Below are 20,364 nucleotides of genomic sequence, written 5' to 3'. Positions count from 1 at the left end.
ACCATGTAGAAGCTCAACATCAAGGGAGGCACTTCACGGAAGGAGCTATCAGATCTGCAGGCTTTTGGATCCTGGGTGGCAAACGATGCGTGAGTAAACTCATCTTTGAATGTGTCACATGCAAAAGGCTCAGAGGAAAGTGTGAAGTTCAAAAGATGGCAGATCTCCCGGCTGACAGACTCAGCACGGAACCACCGTTCTCTAATATCGGCCTAGATGTCTTTGGTCCATGGTCTGTATCTGCCCGACGGACAAGAGGAGGTCATGCGGAGAGCAAAAGGTGGGCTATTTTGTTCACATGTTTAAGTGTCAGAGCTATCCATATCGAGGTCATTGAATCCTTGGATACCTCCAGTTTCATAAACGGATTGAGAAGATTCCTGGCTGTCAGAGGACCAGTGAAGCACATCCGCTCTGACAGGGGAACTAACTTTATCGGGGCTTCAAAAGTCCTAGGAATTCCTTCAAATATTAATGAAACATCTGTGAAGAGATTTCTTTCAGATCACGACTGCACTTGGACCTTCAACAGCCCTCATTCTTCTCACATGGGCGGAGTGTGGGAACGGATGATTGGTGTCACACGCCGCATTTTGGATTCAATGTTCCTTCAGATGGGAACTTCCAAACTCACACACGAGGTGCTCGTGACCTTCATGGCAGAGGTCGCAGCTATCGTCAACAACAGACCGTTGATTCCTGTTTCCTACGATCCTATGGATCCATTCATCCTTACACCTGCCACTTTGTTGACGCAGAAAGTGGGACCTTGTCCAGCTCCTGTGAGAGACTTGGAGGACAAGGACTTGTCCCGACAGCAATGGCGCAGAGTGCAAAGTCTGTCTGACACCTTCTGGGACAGATGGCGCAAGCAGTATTTATCTACTCTGCAACCTCGCAAGAAGTGGACATCTGAGCACAGAAGTTTGAAACCAGGAGATGTTGTGCTCCTAAGAGACAATGCGGTGAAACGTAATGTCTGGCCTATGGGCATCATTGCTGAGGTGTTCCCCAGTAAAGATGGACTTGTTCGGAAAGTTCAAATTAAAGTACCGAAAGTAGATGGTATTAAGCTGTTCTTAAGACCTGCATGTGATGTGGTTTTGCTTATTGCTTCACAAGTGTAAAGGTTGTGGATTTTGTGTTATGTGAAACTTCGTAGTTTCAGACGGGGAGTGTGATGTTATGTCAGTTGACATTCTACAGGTTATAAGATTTAAGCGTTCAATGTCGCCATCTAGTGGTGAAATTTATGTACATCACTTTATAAGAGTCGGGCGTTAATGACGTCATTAGAGAGCAGTCAAGTCAGGACAATGCAACGCATGGTTTTTCGCAGTAACACGGCTACTCCTATACAGTTGGTCCTAGAAAGCACTGTCGGTACGTATAAGAGTTATGTTAATATTTGTTATATAAGCATAAGTTAATCATTTGTAAATGCAATACCGTTTTGTACTTTCGTTGTAGCGACCGAGTATACTTGTGGGTGCTGTATTAACCGCTACTGTGTATTATTCAAAGTTTGTATGTTTATTTCATAGTTTTACACCTACTCCATCTGGCTTCATTAAAGACTCAACGCAAGCGCTCTAGTCTGTGTGATCCTTTGGAGAGGAGTTTAGCTGAGTGTCGACTCCGGCAAGGCGTTGGAGGTTGAGGACATGACACTAACTTAGATGGTAAAATCTATTTAAAGAAGATCCAATTCAGCTCAAGTTACTCAGTTGTATTGCTCCAAACTAAATAATGCTCTAGTTGCCACAACTTTTAGCTCCTCAATTCATTTTAGGACAAACACTGCTTTAAACCATTTAAGTTACCTTAACACATGTTATGTTAAACAGCTTTGGAAAAAATTAAGAGATCACTTAAAATGATCAGTTTCCCCTTTGCTCTCTGCTACCACAACATCTGCAATCTGCCAGTTTTCCTTAAACGGATACTTTTTAAGCTACTGATAACTAGGATCAATTGGAATGTATGAGTCAACTGAAATTTTTGATTGTTTTTGTAATGTGCCTTGAGACAACATTTGTTGTGAATTGGTGTTCTAAATAAACTGAATTAAAAACTGAAACAAATCTTAAGAATTTGCTTCAAAACAAACATTTAAAATCCTCAAACTGTGTTCAATAATGTCAATGATTATTACAAGGAAAACTTTTGACTGGAAAAACTCTAATATCTAAGTCATACGCTGCAAGAGAAATGTAGTTTTAGTCTTGAGTGCAGCGAGGCCAGACACTGTTCTTTCGTAAATATTCAGAAACGTAAGCTATGGTTGATGAAATGGTTTGTTTGATGAGCCATGAAGGAGAGGAAGAATTCTACATGCAGTTGTTAATGGCACAAATGAAAGAAAAGGAGCAGCATGAGTCCCTAGGAATGGAAGTAGTAGTGTTCTATGTGTGTGAGTGTGAGATTTAAGACAGTAATGTCTAAAAAAAAACCAGGTTCCCAAAACTCTTTGGAGCAACATGTCTTCAAGTAACAGATACAATGGAGATTAGCTGCCATCTTTTAAATGACCTCACTGTGAGAATGTTTTCTTTGACTGCAGGATTGTGGACGTGATCTCTGCAACTCTATTTAGGCCCTTTAATATTTGAAATGCAATAACTCAAAAATGCACTTCTTTATAAATCCCTCCTGGAGCCCTTTCAATAATGAGGAAAGCAGCACTCAGCTCATTTCTTTAAAAATAATCTGATCTACTTTCTAATCTAGTTGTCTCTGATCAGGGACTGCTGCTCCAGGGTCCCACACTGACCTGGTAACCCTGAAAAAAAGTAATCCTCAGTACAGGGAGCTGCCTCGCTACACCTGCTGGCCTGGATGAATTACAGATGAGTATGTAAGAGCTTACCAGCAGTAACGGTGAGACTGCTATGCTTTTATGTAACCAGACATAATTAAATATAATAATGTAGTCCACGTCAGATCTGAGATTATCATGAACTGCTAATACAGCAAGTTTGCAGAAGTAGCATGTAGAAAGATAAACCCATCCCAACAATGAGGAGGTCAAGCAGAAGCCAAGAGCAGTGGCACACTGTACAGGTTAGTGTTGGTCAGGGGTGGGCTGGCAAGCCCCACTGGGCCGACCAATCGTAATTTAACTAAAAAAGTATATTATAAATCACTTGTGTTAACTGCAGTGGTCCATTGGTTGGTTTTCTTTATGGACATTAGGCTAACACAATGAAATCTCTCAGCCCTCATCAGGTCACCCCCCTCCTGTCCTTTGTCCAAAGTTCTACGTTGATGATTGTACAGATTTTGTCGTTTGGGCTGACTGGATTTGGAGAGAAATGTGTGGCAATGGACAAACTGCTGCAAGCCGAAAGGCTAAAAAGCATGCAACTAATGCAGCAAAATGAGCCAAAAATAACCAATGTGTTTAATCCTGACAAATTTGAGTGCAAGGCAGGTTCACAGCCAGAGAGGAGGCAGAACTAGGGGGATTCATCAGAGGAGTCCCCCTCTACCTAACCCAGGGTCAGATTGAGGAAGAGGTCAGGTTAGTATTTGTCAGTTGAAATGTTCATAATGAGGAATGCGAGGAGGGCAAGTGAGAGTGGGATGATTATGATAATAATAATAATTAGGAAATTAAAACAGAAATGACAAAAAACTAAGAAAAAAGAATGTTTCAACAGAGTTAAAATTTAAAAACTGTAAGAAAGTATTTGAAAGGCATATTCACTAAATAGCCTTTGTTTTCAAACAATGCTACGTATAAGTATACTTGGTTTAATTTTAGCTTGCTCATAAAGTTACAGCTTGCAGGTGTTATAGCTTACAGTTAGTATTTTGCAGTGAAATATTGCTTTACGGAAATGGATGATTTATCATTGGTAACCATATAAATAACAGTTGATCCCTGGTGCTAACACAATGCCAAGATGGAAATACATCAGCAACAACCTTTGGATTCCACAGCTTGAAAACATGACGGATCGTCCCACGACTTCCTAGAAGTGGTTTGAAAAGCAGAGGCATTTACCTTCATGGATGTGTCCAAACACATGAAATTTGGGCTGGACTCTCCTCTGAACTGTGTTGAGCAGTTCCATGCATCCAACACGCTGCATCTTTTTAGGAACCCAGTCCAGGAAACCTGGAGAAATCAGACGCATGAAGCAGCAGAATCACCAGGCTACAGGACGATGTTTCATCAACTGATTTATAGAATGTTTGGGTTACATTAGAAACAATACAAAACAAACAAAAAAATCATAGCTATACTAAAGTGACAGCTGAATCATTCAAATGTACAAAAAGATCAAAATTTTAGATGAGACCGTTGTTTTTTGGATCAAGTAGGAGAAATTTTATGGCATCTCCTTAAAATGTGCAACTCTTTATAGCATATCCACAGAAGTCAACTCGATGAAAAGAAATGCTACCTATGAAATGGCATATGTCATAACTAGCATGAGGAAATTTACACCTGGTCTTTGCAGAACAAATTCTTCGAGGGTGTCAAAATCAAAGTGGGCTCTTTATCCCACAACGGTGTAATTTGAGTGAAGTTTTGAACATGTCTGAAACTTCTGTTGGATCATTGAATTGTGTCTGTTTGGGGGAACAAACAGTGTGAGATAAGGACCTGGGCCTTCAGCGCTGCTGGGCTGTTAGGAATTTGGCCACACAGGCCTCATGCTCAGGATTCAAGCTCATCACACCTACATCATCCTGACAGCAGTTCAGGCTGGTTGTTTGAGTGCTTCTGTTGTCATGCCTACTATACTCATATCACGCTCCTATTGCAACGACCAATTAATACTGCCTAGTATAGGTCTGCAGTGCATATTCACACCACACTGAGATGGGGCTTGGCTGTGCTGGTTGTTGGGAGACTGACTTTTATAGATTTCAGGAAGTTATGAAACAGAGAAAGCTTCAAAATGGTTTTATTAGATGCAAAAAAATGTACAATTATACCTATATACTGCAGGTTTAAATGTTGTGGAGGTTGATTATTCAAAAGAGACTTGTATTTTTTATCAACAAGACATAAGTGAAAAGAGAATAGAGGAAACAGTACAGTACTGTACATGGATGCACAAAAGCATTTGTAACTTGCTCACAGAAATGAAAAACTGGTCTTTTTGATGATCACCAGCAACACAGTGATTTAAAGACTGAACAAGAAGTTTTGAGAATTTGAATTCTGTGCTGAGAAATGCATTAAAGTAACTGAGAAAAACTAATATTTTTTTTATAAACCAAGGTTTTATCTGAAATCCAGAAGAATTAATCTCTTGCTAAAAAGTGCTGTTTGATTTTTCTTTCTTTAAAACCTCTATTAGTCTTTTATGTACTTTTTTCCCTTGTTTGCTGCTTTTCTCTTGTCTTTTGTTTCCACTTTATTATTGTTGTCTGGAAAGAGTGACAGGAGGCGACAAATGGAGTCTCATACTCCTCGCTCATTTTATTCCTCCGACTAGATGCTTTTATTGACTCAGCGTCAGCAGCGTGCCTCCTCACTGCGCAGCCATTAAATCCTACACACTCCATGCTTCATCCTTGTCACACGTACTGTGAAGTTTGCGTCTGTGTGTGGCTTTGATTGATCTTTATTTTATATGGCTGCTTTCAGACAGCCTGTTTTTTTACCCTTTGTGCTGTGCTGAGCAGTTTACCATCCCACAAACAGCCCAGAATGAAAAGCTTTGTTTGGAAAAGTGATGTATCGCCATTAGAGGGGAGGTGGAATTTATAACCTTCACTCAGGCATGTAAGCGGTGAAAACACAGGAAATCAACCCAAAGCCATCAAACATCCAATTAAGTGAATTTCTGAAACAATCTGAACAGAACCATTATTCCAGCAAGGTAAGACGAGGATGTCACTTTCAGTTACTGATGAACATCTACCTGGATCTGCAGATCAATGCAAACTCATTCAGACCCATTTTATTGTTTCACATGTTGTCACATTGAAAGAAACATTGTTGAATTAAATTTTTGTATAAGACAAATTACAAAAACATTACAATTAAAGTGTGTTATACTTATGTGTATTTAAGCCCCTCTACTGTAACACCACGAAATGATTAAACAGAGCCTATTCATATGTGTGCAATTTAATATAAATGCAGCTGTTGTGTTTGTGGCCTCAGATTTTTGTGGAAGATAAATAAAAACAAGAAGACCAAGGAACAGCAGAGAAGGAAGGAGAACATTTTGGAGAACAGGGTTGGCCTGAATCCATCGTTGGGTAAAAGTTTGTCATATAAGTCTACATGCACATTGGTTGAACAAGTTGTCATATACTGTATTTCAGGCATACTTCTATTCATTTCCATTAGACTTTTTTCTCTCAATCTGTCCTGATTTGGTAAGTTGCTCCCAGGTGAATTCTGACTTTCTCTAACGTAGGTAAATGTGGGAAGCATCAACAATCAACTCATTTTCTGCATGGCTCAGAGGTACATCCGAACATGAAGTAACATTTATGACAAAGAAAGGACAAGAACATGGATGGGATCAACAGCCAGAGAGAAGACGAGGAGGAGGAGTGAGACTGTGGTGGAGGGTGAGGAGGCAGAAGAGGTCGAGGAGATGATGTCATGGATATCACTCCAACATCACGATACTGATGCAGTTCCTCTCACTGTACCCTTCATCCCTTAAGCCCATGAAGGATTTTTCTTATCACAGAGATGGACAGTATATGATCACCAGCCACATACAAGTATTATCCTTCTTGGTGCACTGTCATCCTTTGCTGTATTTTCTACAGTTAAATACCACAAAATGCCCAGTAAAACTACCATAAGACATCTTTACAAGTAGTTACTGTAGTTTGCATTGCATTATGGGTATAGTACATAGTATTACAGTAACTTACTGTATGTTTTGAATTTGCAGTAATTTACTGTTTACACATTACAGTAGTGGTACTGTACTTATAATATACAGTAAGAATTATATTTGATTCCCAACGGTCATCATACACTGTTAGCCTTTGCTGTATTTATTACAGTTAAATACCACAAAATGCCCAGTAAAACTACCATAAATAGGGTGACCATATTTTCAGTTGGGAAAACCAGGACACGTTGTATCGGGGGGTGGGGGGGGGGTCTGAAAGCGGGGAAACTCTTTTGTAAATAGTAGGTAAACATACATTTGCGCTTTCGTATGTTGTTGGCGTACTGACAACCACGCTATCTATCTTCTGATTAAGAACAGGGCTGCCCGCACTGACGCGGCTCAGGGATTACGTCACACGCAGCGCCGTGCGCAGTGCCCTAGTGCCTGTAAATATAATGGTCCAATGAAGGTAATTTAAAAAACAGGACATTTCCTCACTTTCTAAAAAAAAACCGGGACGCCCGGGACAGGACGTGAAATACGGACATGTCCCGGGAAATACGGATGTTTGGTCACCCTACCATAAGACATCTTTACAAGTAGTTACTGTAGTTTGCATTGCATTATGGGTAAAGTACATAGTATTACAGTAACTTACTGTATGTTTTGAAGTTGCAGTAATTTACTGTTTACACATTACAGTAGTGGTACTGTACTTATAATATACAGTAAGAATTATATTTGATTTCCAATGGTCATCATAGCTGCTTCATGTTTTTCCCTGTTTCTGTATTTTTACTCCTTTAGTGGTTAACATATTTTTAAGGCAGAAAGAGAGCATGTACTTTTGTTTTTTTCACATCCTAGCCAGCATTAACATGCAGTTTATCTAGCTACGTCATCAAGCGTGGCTTCGCTTCCAACTGTTTTCTGATGACGTTTGTTTTAAACTCCGAAGCTTTTTCTCTCCAAGTGCAGCTCTGTCTCCGTGCTGTGGGCTCACACTGCTTCAGCTCTTCAAGACAGGTAAGAAAACACTTCTTAGAAAACTGTTTGAAGCCAAAACCTAGTCTGGAAATGTACATTTTAGATGGAGTTAACGTAACTTATAGCATCATGCTATAAGTTAGCATTATAGCATGAGCTCGTTTGTGCTGGTTAGCCTGGTAAAATAACGTTACCTTTACGTTACTAACTCTGGTGTTTTATACAACTGGCATATTGCAACCTTATAAGTTACGTGTCTGTAAATGAGGTGAAAGAAAGGAAAATATCATGTTGTTATTTTTTGAGCTGGTTCGGAATTAACATTAGCTAAGGTGCTAATTTTACCGTTGAAGGTTTTAGCTTGACTTTTGCCGCTTAATCTTCCTCGGGCGGCTTTGGGTTGAGATGAGCTCAGTGCTGAGTGTCTGTTAGCATTGTTGTTACATCCTTTGTGGAACAATATAACCTTAACTGATAATTGATCCCCCCCTTCTCTTATTTTTTTTTTTTACATCTAATGACTGTTCATTTGTTTAAACCATGATCTTGCAAATGTTAAAAGTGCAGATTAGCTACGTAGGTCAGCAAGGATGAATTTCTAACATTGTTCTTTTTTTTCTTTTCTTCAGATGACTTTTTTTGTTTTAACTCCCAAGCTTTTTCCCTCCAAGTGGCTGTGCAGTTCTGTCCTGCTGACTGCTAACATAGCTTCATCTCTTCAAAAGACAAGACAACAGGTAAAAAGCTCTTCAAATATATTTGAAGCCACAAAATAGTCTGGAAATGTAGAGGAGCAGCTAACCTAATCTATAACTTTGAGCTTGCTACAGCTGGTTAGCCTGCTAAAGTACCATTACATCTCCAACATAGTGTATAAGAGTCTGTAAATGAGGACAAAGGTGAAAAACATTAAAGTAGTTTCTGTTATTTTTTGAGTTTGTTCAACCACAGTGGCAGGTGGACAAAAAAGTTAATTTCCAACCCTGGTTACACATAAGGACTGTTCACATGTTTAAACCATGCTCCTGTAAATTTAAGGTTAAGTCAGTACTAACAGGTGCAACTATGTACAGGTGTAAATTCTGCAGCATTTGTACTTCAGAATTTACAGAATTTTGTAGTCATGTGAAGAAACATCAACACACAGCTAATTATCGGTTTGCATGTGGAATAGAGCAATGTCCTGCTTCCTTCAGAACATTTTCTGCATTCAGGTCCCACATGCACAAGAGTCACCGCCATTGCAGAAGTCAGACTGAACACTTGTGGAATGTAATGCTTTAAAAAATGCATTTAGCCCCACAAACTGTCATTCACATCCGCTGTTTCAGAGTGGTAGCAGGATGTAGGGGTAAAGTTTAGTCTAGTCTCTGGGATGAGGTTCTCAAAAAGCTGTTGTAATCTGGGTGAACTGGCCCTTTAAATATAAATTACTACCAGTAATTCATATTTAAGAGAGTATTCCTTTTATGTTTTAAAGGTATCTTCCACCAAGATGTCTGTTGAAATGGAAATGACCTTACCCACTACACCAAGGGTAATCATGCTTGGTAAGAGGAATATTTTCTATCACTATAATTTTTTCGTAGCAATGTATGTAATTGTTATGGTAGTCTGTACTTTTACTCACTAGCGTTAGCCTGACAAGGGTTTGTCTATTTTAGGAAATAGCTTGATGTCTGCAACCCGGTGGATGGTCAGTATGGAGGAGAGGGTATTTTTCCAGCCTGAGCAACTACATGACTTTGCCAGCGTCCTTGCTGTCTTTCTTGGGTCATATTCTGTCTTCAATCTGGAGTATCAGGAGTCAGCATCCACCACACTGGAGATGATACAATGGCAAGTACTCTACACCAAGCCATTTATGAATTAAATTTAATGACAGTTTGACTGATGGTGAAGAACCATAGCTGATTGCTGTATTGTACGTCTTCATTAAAAAATACAATTAATATATTTTATTTCTGTTAAAAGATTCTTTGTGAGGATCAATCCAGATGTTGGTACCAAATGCACAGCCAAAGTCGGTACAAGCCGCAAGATGGGAAGTCTTGTCAAGAGGAAAGTAGTCAGTGTCAACTCCCAGATCACCACCTTCTTCCAACGACTTGCTGAATTTGAATGGAGGACTTCCAACTAGGTAAGTATTTTACCAAATGTAAATGTTTATTATTTTGTTGTCTTTTCCTCCTATCTTGCATGCTCTGACTTTACTTTAGCCTTTTTAATCTGATTTTAATGATTATTTATAAATGGCATGTGATTCCTACACAATAGCCCTTTAGAGTAGCCTGCATCTTTTCTGTGTCCGTGGTAAAAAGTGGATGTCGCTGCATCTCTTAATAAATCACAGAAATGTATAAGTGTGTAGTCGTTTAAGTGTGGTGTATTTTTATACTATGCAGTTTTCAGTTTATTAGGCACACCTTTGCAGTAATCCGTCAGCACCAACAAAATGACTAAAAAGATTGTTGTACTTCATCGTCCCCTTGGGGACATTTGTAGTACGCAATCTTTTGAATTACTGAAGACTGACTGACTGCTTTTGCCATAAACAATCCAAAAACCTGAAGTGAAGCCAGTCCTGCTCATTCTTTATGCAGCTTCTATTATCACTTCAGTCCAATTGATTTTTTTAAAACAAATTATCAACTTAATGCTGCTTTATGACAAAGATTTTATGCATGTGAACATTGTCACTTCAGCTTAATTTGTCAACTTCCTGTCGATTTGAAAATGTAGATAACTTCCTGACCATCTTATGACCTCCCACATTGTCTGTCTTATTCTTTACAGTTCACCTTCCACAAGATGGATCCCACTGATTTTGTTTGACGAATGGAATAAAAGTTCTTCTGATGTAGGAAATGTGTTCTATGGTTTTGTTGTTTTACAGCACATTATATTATATTGTGACATTGTTCTTTATGACATTGCGAATATGTAAATGGATTTTATTTCTACAAATTTGCTGAAAATAAATACCTGTTATTCACAGTACTTGGACTAAAATTTCTTTTATGAAATTTTTTGGTTTATGGTAAAATATTCTTATCTTAAAGAAATGTAAACTTTAATTTACAGTAAAACTGACATTATGTTGTGAAACAAGTTTACAGTAGACCAGCTTTACTATAAAATACAATTACTGTATTATACTAGAAACTACATTTACAGTAATGCAGTTATAACTGTAAAGCACACTCACAGTAAAAATTAACTGTGAAATATCATAACAGTAAAGGTACTGTAGAATGGTAATTACAGTAACTTACTGGCAACACTGTTGCCAGTAAGAGTACTGTAGAATGGTAATTACAGTAACTTGCTGGCAACAGTGTTGCCAGTAAGTTACTGTAAAATTACAATAAAAGGTCTAACAGTGTGCCACGGATGCAGCATTAATGCAAATGTACACTGTCATTTTCTAATTATAATTGTGAACACAACTTTTCGTTAGTCTATCACGTTCAACCAAATACAATACTTTAATGTCTGTGGACAAATTGAAGAGGTGTGAAATTCCCTTTCAAGTTCTGTGTAGTTCCATCCATGGTTTGTTTCTGAGACACAGTCTAAGCTATCCTAGCAAACAGCTGATGATGTTTTCATGACTGACATGACAGTTTTTATCCAACCTAGATTAGTTAAAGATAGACATTATTGAGCTTGTTGCTATGGAATCTAGAAGGTGTTTAATCATTGTAACCACAGACATAAGGCAATATTATCTTCTCTGTGTGTTCGATAGAAATTCACATTTTTTGGGGTTGTGTCATTTAGTAATCTGTCACCAGAATTTGAAGAAAAGAAATAGTATTTTATTGGTTCTGAACTCATATAGTTTTACACCCGCTTTCTTCAGTGAAAATTCACGCATAAAGACAGACAATCTGAACCTGAAAGTAACTGAGAATTCCATAAAATGTCAAAAAGTGTAATCATTATTCCTCTTAGTGTAAATGTTTTCATACTGCTGTAGTAAAGAGGCTTCACATGCTTTATAAAAACATTCCAAAATGTGTTCAATTGCAAATGAATGTTTAAATGAACAAATGGTCTAAACTGACATGAAATATAAAATCAAGTATCTGTTTATCTTTGAAACATTCTAAATCAGTACTTCCTGAGAGCCACCCACCTGTTCCTGTTTCAGCTGCTGTCCCAGCACGGGGAAACCAGTAAAACCATTCTGCAGCCCCACGGGAACACGGCTTTCAACATTTTACTATGTTGTTAAGTTGCTTGAGTTCAGTAAGTGAATCAATCTGATTTCTCGACCCATTAAGCCAATGTACATCTGGAGGAAAACATTTAAATCAACATAGAATAGTTTACTGTTGTTCTTTCAGTAGAAGTGAAGTGAGAATATCTGAGGGCTCGGGGTGTTGCACTATACTGTGCCTCTTGTTTAAAGCAGCTGCTGTTTAGGCAGGGAGTGCTCCTCTGTTTGTCTCACTCTCACTCTTTGTGATGTTAGCTTCTTTCTCACAGCCAAACAAAGAGGCCATATCTTTGTATTTGCCCTCAGATAAACTGTTTTATCTCACCTCCTAAAATATAAAAACCTCTGCTGCTCTGGCAATGTCTTGCTCACTCTGCTTTGTTCTTCATCAATTCTTTCATACATTTCTAATTTTTTTTACTAAGAAACAAAAACATTTGAAAAGTGTATGTCATCAACATCTGTCCATTTCTCCCCTTCCTCTCATGTCTATCGCTTAGCTTTTGCATCTGAGTGAAAATGTGTCATGCACAAGTAGCCTGCTGGAGCTGCTCCATATGCTGGTGGCTTGTGAGCAGATAGTTGGAGACAGTTGGCTAAGCCGAGTGAAAAATAAATCGCAGTGTTCAAAGCCGAGATGCAGACATAGAAATCAATCATAAACAGTTGTTGGAGCAGCACAGCTGCAGCAGGAGATGAGGTGTGAAAGTGTGTGTGCACTAGTTTGTGTGTGAGCACGATGTCAGTCAGCCTGCGATCCAGCATCTGTTTGTTAAGCATTTTGTTCTGCGATGGGAATGTGTGGTAAAGTGGTTAGCAGCTGAAAGGTGAGCTCCGAGGTTCCCAACATGCTTGTAAATAAGGCTACTCCAGTAGGGTGTGTGCGCACTGGCGGGTGTGTGTGTGGGTGTGTGTGTGTGTGTGTGTGTGTGTCAGAGCAAGCTGAACCCAAACTTTTATTTGCTAACTGAAAAGTGACTCATCAGCACATCTTTGCCTGAGAAAACACATCCTAAATAGAGTTTCTATGCAGCCACAATGAAAAGTAATTACACCTTGACTTGCTGAAAATATAATCTGGACATAGAACTATGAAATATGTCATTCTTCACAGTGTAAGTAGAAAATTAAAAAATTACATTGAACCCCCAGTATTCAGGGGGATTAGAGGTTAAGGTTAGAGCTGTGTTGTGAATTGAGCGTAGGTTGAGGGGGTGTGCATGTGTATGCGTGTGTCCCTTGAGGGAGGGGGGGAAAGGGGCACACTGTAATGCATATCTCACCCAGTGGGGGGCAATGCGTCACCAGGATGTCTGTGTTGTCTGGAATCTGGTTCCATTTGTCGAGAAGAGCCTGACCCCGCGGCAAGTTGAAGCCCCAGCCATAGTACCATGGTTGCCTGCACACACATATACACACGTCCACACATGCATACACCCCGTGAGTGGAAATAATTCAGTTTCATATAGAGACTGTACAAACTGATCTCAGTCAAAGGCTGCTGGATGTTGACATTTATGAGCCATAATATCATCATTAAAACATGTATTTATGGTTCAGAGCAAACACAAAAACATCACAAATCCAAAACTAACATATCGACACACTTGTTATTTGACTCCAACACATGAAATATCTCCAACTATCATACATCCGTCTGAAGCACAAACACAACATGAAAATCAGGATCTGAACAGAATTTAATGTACAGTTTTAAGACCTTAAACTGAAATACAATAAAGAGGAAAGGGTTCAGAAAAAACAGTTTACATGAAAGAAGTGATTTAGAGAAATGGGAGACAGCTGCTGTAAAGCCCTCAAAGGCCTCTGTGTGTCTGTCTGTGAGCTGACCTCCCCTCAGTCACTTAGTGATTTTCAGATTTTATCAAGGCTGACTAGTAACACTGACCAGCATCTTAGAGGACAGTTCTGACATGAGGGACGTGTCCTCTCAGTGTCCAGGCATGTGGTCTGACCTTGACTTTAAAAATATGCATGTGGCCATATGAAGAGCATGTTTTAGAACATTAAGTAGTTTGCAGCCATGTGGCAAAAAGATAAATGAAACATTTCTTTGATCCTGAACAGTGATGGAATGGACCATGACAGGAAGAAGAGGAGAGAAAAAGGGATAAGTGAGGAAAGAACAGAGGAGGAAGAAATCCTTGATGGCTCAGCGTGCAGTTCCTTTACTGCAGGAGCTCATGCCTCGGCCGTGAGTGACGGAGAAGAAATTAACATGTCACTTACAATCTGTACTCCGATCCATCTTCAGCCACAACACACAGCGCACGTATGTGTACAACGGCAGGCGACAGCGTCTGTCACTGCCGGCGTTCAACCAGCTTTTAATAAATTGCTGAGCTCAGTCACTTGAAACGCCAACTTTATCGCCAGAGCTGCTGCAGCGGCATCTGTGTCTAATGGAACATCAGATGAGGATTTTTTAGAATAATATCCGGCGTGTGTGTGTGTGTGTGTGTGTGGGGGGGGGGGGGGGGGGGGGGGGTGTTTGTCTGGGTACATGGGGAGTTCAAGAAACGTAGGGAAGAAAGCAAGTCGAGCCAGTAAAATAGTATTTCTCTCCATTTAGAGCAGTTGTGGATGGTAATGTGGTAATGTGGAGGTCACAGGTGCAGAGGACTAGGTAAGGTCCATGTCCAGGCAAAGGATCATAATGGTTCTGCTGCAGCTCTTAATTACATTTTTATCTCTTTGTAAGGGTCCAGGAATAAAGAATTTTGTCAAATGATCTGAAGCAGCCCGAGAACACACTTTCAGTAATTTACACAGCAAATATTAAAGCATTTAGACTGGGCTCAGCATATTAATAGGCTACAGAAATGCAACATTTATGTCCATCTTAACATGGACATCTAAATTAAACTGGAATGAACTCAACAGTGTAACTGATGCTCCTTAGTTCCAGAGCAAAGGAAGAAATGAAGTGACAGCAGAAGAAGAAAAAGGCATGAGTTACATAAAGTAATTCATCTGAACAAAGAATGAATGAACCGTGATAAAATGCTTCCCCCATGGACGGACTCAGAAATGTGAGAAGACAGACGAGTGTTGGCTACAGGACGGGGTTAGCAAATGTGCACACAGCCAAAAAAAAAGGTAAGAATGCCAATTGAAACCATTTTTTTTAGAATTAAATAATAATCAATCTTGCCCATAAAATTTAAAAAGTATTATTTGATTAACAGAACTAAAACAAAATATATTTACAAAAATCATTTAAACCACAATGAACAAAATGGACTCAATAACTTCAATAAAAGCAAAGCTTGTTTGGAGCAGCTGAATCTGAGTTAACTTAATGACAACATCAAGAAACATCTGCAACTGCCTGTTAGTACTTCAAAGCAATTCCAAATAAATTCTTTTTTTTCACAGAGATTTTTCACAGGTGATTTTTACCATTTTGAGAAAAGGACATCACAGCAAGATCATACAGTGGTCAAATTGTTTAATTCTCAAATTAACTCCCAGAAAAGAAAAACAAATCAGAGTTCCATCTCAGTAAACATGTTAAATTAAAAATAGAGTGAACAAGTGTGGCATGTTTGGAACTGTTGGAGGGTTGGGTCTGAAGTCTCGGAAAAGAACAAGTTACTAGACTTGTATCTCAACACACCACATGACAAATGGGACCAAAGTGTTTTCCTGGAAGTCGTCTGGTAACACATTCACAGTGCAGAAATAAATACGCTTTACACTCATGGTTTATTAAACCCATTTCCTGTTCACCTTCATATGCCAGACATTCTTATGGCAGGACTTTAATTGGCTACATGCATGTAGTGTAAAAATCAGCATCAGAGCTGAAAGACCAGAGCTGTGTGTGTAATAGTAGATGGGACTAGTTGTCCCACCATCCTGCTCTGTCTTGTATCAAGTGATAGAAGACATACAATCCATCCATTGGCTAGGAGATTCCATCACAATCTTATATCCATAATAGGGATGGAAGAGTGTATGGATGGAGGTAGATAACAGGTGTCTAACGAAGAAAAGCTAGTGGCCATTTTGGCTCAGTGGTGTTAAGATTTTTCTTCTTCATGATGATGTTCTAAAAGGAAATTCCAGTATTTCTGGCCTCCTGTGGGACGGAGATATCTAAGGAATAAAACACTGACAGTTTTGGCAGCAATTTGTCAGCTACCAATAAAACTATTCAGTTTAAATATCTGCACCATACTTCAGTTTTGCATAGTCAGTCATGATGTGATTCTCTTGTGAACATCAGAAGAGTTGTTTTGTTTTTTTTGCAGTTGAATGGTTGATTAATATTTGCCATAGTGTTCATGAAATGTAGTTCCCACAAAGTGTAAGCGCATGCGGCCAGATTATCTTTGACAGGAAATCAGCCGTACTTCCATGTTTGATGTGAAAAGCAGAAAACAACTGAATGTAATTCATGGATAATAACCATGCTCAAGCATTATAATGTTTTTATCAGGTAAGGGATTACACTGGTGCGGGGATGTGTGTTAACTCAGAGGGGGAGAAGTGTGGAGCATGCCAAGGATTATGGTAATATACCAAGCTGCTATGGGCTTCACAAAAAGGAGAAAACAGATGTTTATGCTGGAGGACACAATCCCCAAGCCTCTCCTTAGGCTGCCCGCTGGGACAGAGACGCAGCTCAAACCTTTGCTTTTACCTCACGTCTTCACAAACAGGCTTTGCCTTTCAAAACAACAAGACAAGAAGCCAAACATAACACTTTCTCTTTAGCTCACGCTATTTAAACACAAACAGATTACAGCAGGACTTTTAGCTTTCATATTTGAACCTAACTGTGTTTGTGTGTCTCACTATCGCAGGTCCACTGATATCAATGCACTAAGTCCATGAATCATTGAATACCTCTGCTGAGGGCTGCAAGGCCATCATCTCCTCTCCCTCATTCTTTCTCTCTCGTCTTCATTCTCTCATGCTATTACGCCTGTGACGTATTACCCCAGCTCTCACTCCCTCTTCATTTACTTCCCTGACTCACCTCCTTAGAAAGGAAACGACCTGCTAGCACGGCCGTGGCCAATGGAGGGCCACACTTTTTAAGCATAACAGTCCAGATGGGAAGAGAAAAGACTTTCCAGGCATAGGAGATAAGCTGAGCTTCTGAGATCATACTTTAGTTGTGCCTTTTCCAAGAAATGCATGCTGGCTATTTTTAAGAACTTATCTTTGCTGTAGATATGATCCACACCTTTCTAAATAAGCACACAGCATTTATCTATATTCATTATTATAGAGCAATCTATAATATGTGCAATACCTGTTATTGATATTGATATTGAAATTCAGTTCAGTATAGTTCAGTATGCTTTTTGAAACACATCAAAAAGCATTGACTCCTGGAATAATCAGGACTTTTTTCACCATTAACTTAGATTATTTTATGAAAGGAAAGAAGCTGAAATTAAACTGAATTCAAATTTAACTCATTCAAGTTTCCTAATGTAATGCTTCAAAGCAGGAAGACTTGGATTTTACAATTTGCAATATTTGAAAGGAAGGACCAATCTAATCAGTCATAGAAAAAATAAATAAAAGCACAATTCTGAGCATCTTTTTAAATCCTTAACTGTCATCATGTAGAACTGTATTTATGAAATATTAAACTCTAGTTATGGTTGACAAAAGTAACTGACATAAACCAACTATCCTAAATCGATGTCCAATTTATGTTGCTTACTTATGAACTACAGTACTGATACATGTTGTACCAATAAGCAGGCAATAAAATGTGGTGGTTGGAATAGAGGGAAAAATGGACATATTTAGTACAGCTGAAGTGTAACACAGATCCATGTTAATTGTTCCATGTACTGACACACTGGAAACACTCAGCCATAATCACCTCTGCTAGATTTAATTAACTACTCACAGTTTAATGACCCCAATAGCCTGGAAGGGGTAGTAGAGGAGTAAAACAGTCTGCACATGAATACACCCACACCCACACACACACACACACCCACACACGCAATCAAGTCTGCTTTCCTCCATGGTTAGCATGGTGCACACACAGCAAGACGTATCTTCTCATACATTTGTCCCTGTAGTGTTTTCTTTACAACTCCAGGTGCCAAACCTGGAGTTGTAAGGGTATGTAGGGGTATAACTGTGCAGATACGAGTTCTGCTCATTAGAATAACATCACAAGGGAAATGCTTGAAATAAAGTGAGGGCAGGAAAGCCTGGTGTTTTCCCGAGAGCCTCTGGTTGTGACAATATCTGCTGGCTACCTGAAGATGACCTTCCCTCTGCACTTCCCACAGATGAGTGAGAAAGTTCAGCTTTCTTTGAGACAATAGACATGTTATTAAAACAAGAAAACATGAAACTGTGTGGTCTCTGCTATAAGACCATCTAACATGAACAAGCAGAAACAATATAACTCCAGGAATTAGTCTTAGCATCATGGGCCAGATGTAAGGCCTTCTTACATCTGGCCCATGTAAATGTCCTGAGACCATATGTAGCAGACAAACTGGCCACTAACACTTTGGCTGCTGACAGTAAACCATACTAGCTACCAGCTAGCAGGAGTTTCTTTTAAAGGTCCAGTATAAAATTGATCCTTAAAAACAAATGTGAGGTTTGGTTTGATGCAGTAAGATTGTTTGTCCTAAAGCTCATCTCATACCTGCATTGCCAAAGGCTGACAGAAAACGCTTTCTGATATTCTTCAAGATTAAAGTTCAGATTAGCAGAGGTAATCGTTCACCTCCATTTATTTCCCGTTCATTAGTTCATCCAGCTTCTTCCAAATGATGCTTTACTTTAACTCATTGTTTTGGAGATAAAAAAGCATTTTCCAAAAGGTCAAATGTTTCAGAATCTAAAGTAATTTTATGAATTAAACAAATATAAAAGGAAACTTGTCAAGCCCATCATGCCTCCTGTAGCCGCCTGCTGTCCCTCACCACCAGATGGACTGAGATTCCTTAATGCACCTCAGATATGTATTACACTTAGATCTTCTTTACAGCGTTAGGTTAGAGTTAGAGCAATTGAGTTCTGTCTCTGCGAGTGAAGTACCAGTAAGAATATTATGCAGTGATAAATGTTTTAGGCCAGAAAAATGTTAGAGTGGCACAAAAAATTTACAAATATATATAAACTGGTTCATTTTGGATTACAAGAATAAATATGCAAATTTAAATCCTCCAAGCAAATTTCTGTGCCTTTGTTTTATTTCCAAAATTGAAACAAAATGCATAGCATTCAGTTTTTGTCTTTTGTGTGTGTGTGTGCGGGCGTGGGGCGGGGGGGGGGGTGACTTCTGTGTGAGACGTCCCATCAGTGGAACTATTAAACACATCCATGTCAAAATCTACGTTTCAGTATGAACCACAGAGCAAACAGTTAGACCAGACTCCCTGTGGGCCAGCATCATGTGAAGTTAGACTGTGTGACATAAATCCATCTTCTGTAGGATGACTAGCTTCACTTTTGGCTCCCTCGACATCAGATTTGACTGGCGAACAAAAGGGAAAAAAGGAAAAATGGAGAATGTGATTTTCAGAGAAGTAGGAAGGCAGAACAACAAGGGACTCAACTATTCATGTGTCTCTAATCCAGCATCTCATTCCTCCCTCCCCGTGTCCGATGGTATTCCAGTTTTCCCTGTCTCACTTCTTTGTTTGGCGGAGTTTAATCTCTTTTCTTTTCATTCTTCCCTGGGTTGCTTCCTATTCTTTGTCTGCCTCCCCCCACTGCTGCTTCTTATCCCCCACCCTAACACACCTTCCCTGACAGCCGATGCTCTCTTATTGAAAACAGGAAGCATTGGGGAGACTGGGACCTACCAGGTGTTTGTTTATTTGCAGATAGTAGATGTGAGCCTTATGCTGTAATATTTTAGCATTTCAGCAAACAAACTGATTTTCCACTACTACAGTCTGGATTCATCCAGATGGATGGATAATTTCAGTGAAAGGAGGCTGGTGTGATGGATGTAAGGATTTTTGTAGGAGGCAGCTGGCAGTGGCAGCACTCACTGGAGGAATGGATGGGGGATAAAACACGTCCTCCTTCCAGCAGAGGGAAGATTTGTTTCAGCAGAGGAGTTTCTGTATGCTTGCCTCTCCAGCTGGACAAACTTTTCCTGTCATTTTATTTAAATTTTTTTTGATTGGAACAACCTCCAGATGGTTCAAGGAACACTCCGGTTTCTATTTTGTGTGTTACTGAAACCCAAGCAGGTAACTAGAATGATCCGTTGGAACCTCCTCTATTCACCTACCCTGAAAATTTTAAGTGATCCACTGGATTCTTCTGACTTATTTTAGTGAAATCTGTAGAATG

The 20,364-nt window shown here is 39.4% G+C and overlaps 1 protein-coding gene across 1 annotated transcript in view; it reads right to left on the bottom strand.

Annotated features, from left to right (window-relative positions):
* The window catches only part of mpped1 (metallophosphoesterase domain containing 1), a 78,723-nt gene that overhangs the window by 9,388 nt on the left and 48,971 nt on the right, over positions 1-20,364 (bottom strand). The window contains exons 5-6 of the mRNA XM_023350297.1: positions 13,323-13,438; positions 4,010-4,123 (exon numbers count right to left, since the gene is read on the bottom strand). Of these exons, the coding sequence (XP_023206065.1) occupies positions 4,010-4,123; positions 13,323-13,438 (230 nt within the window). The remainder of the gene's footprint in view (positions 1-4,009; positions 4,124-13,322; positions 13,439-20,364) is intronic.

The sequence above is a fragment of the Xiphophorus maculatus genome, chromosome 17, assembly GCF_002775205.1.
Source record: "Xiphophorus maculatus strain JP 163 A chromosome 17, X_maculatus-5.0-male, whole genome shotgun sequence".
NCBI classification, from domain to species: Eukaryota; Metazoa; Chordata; class Actinopteri; order Cyprinodontiformes; family Poeciliidae; genus Xiphophorus; species Xiphophorus maculatus.
The sequence above is the reverse complement of the archived record's forward strand: the minus strand, read 5'-3'. Positions and strand labels throughout refer to the sequence as shown.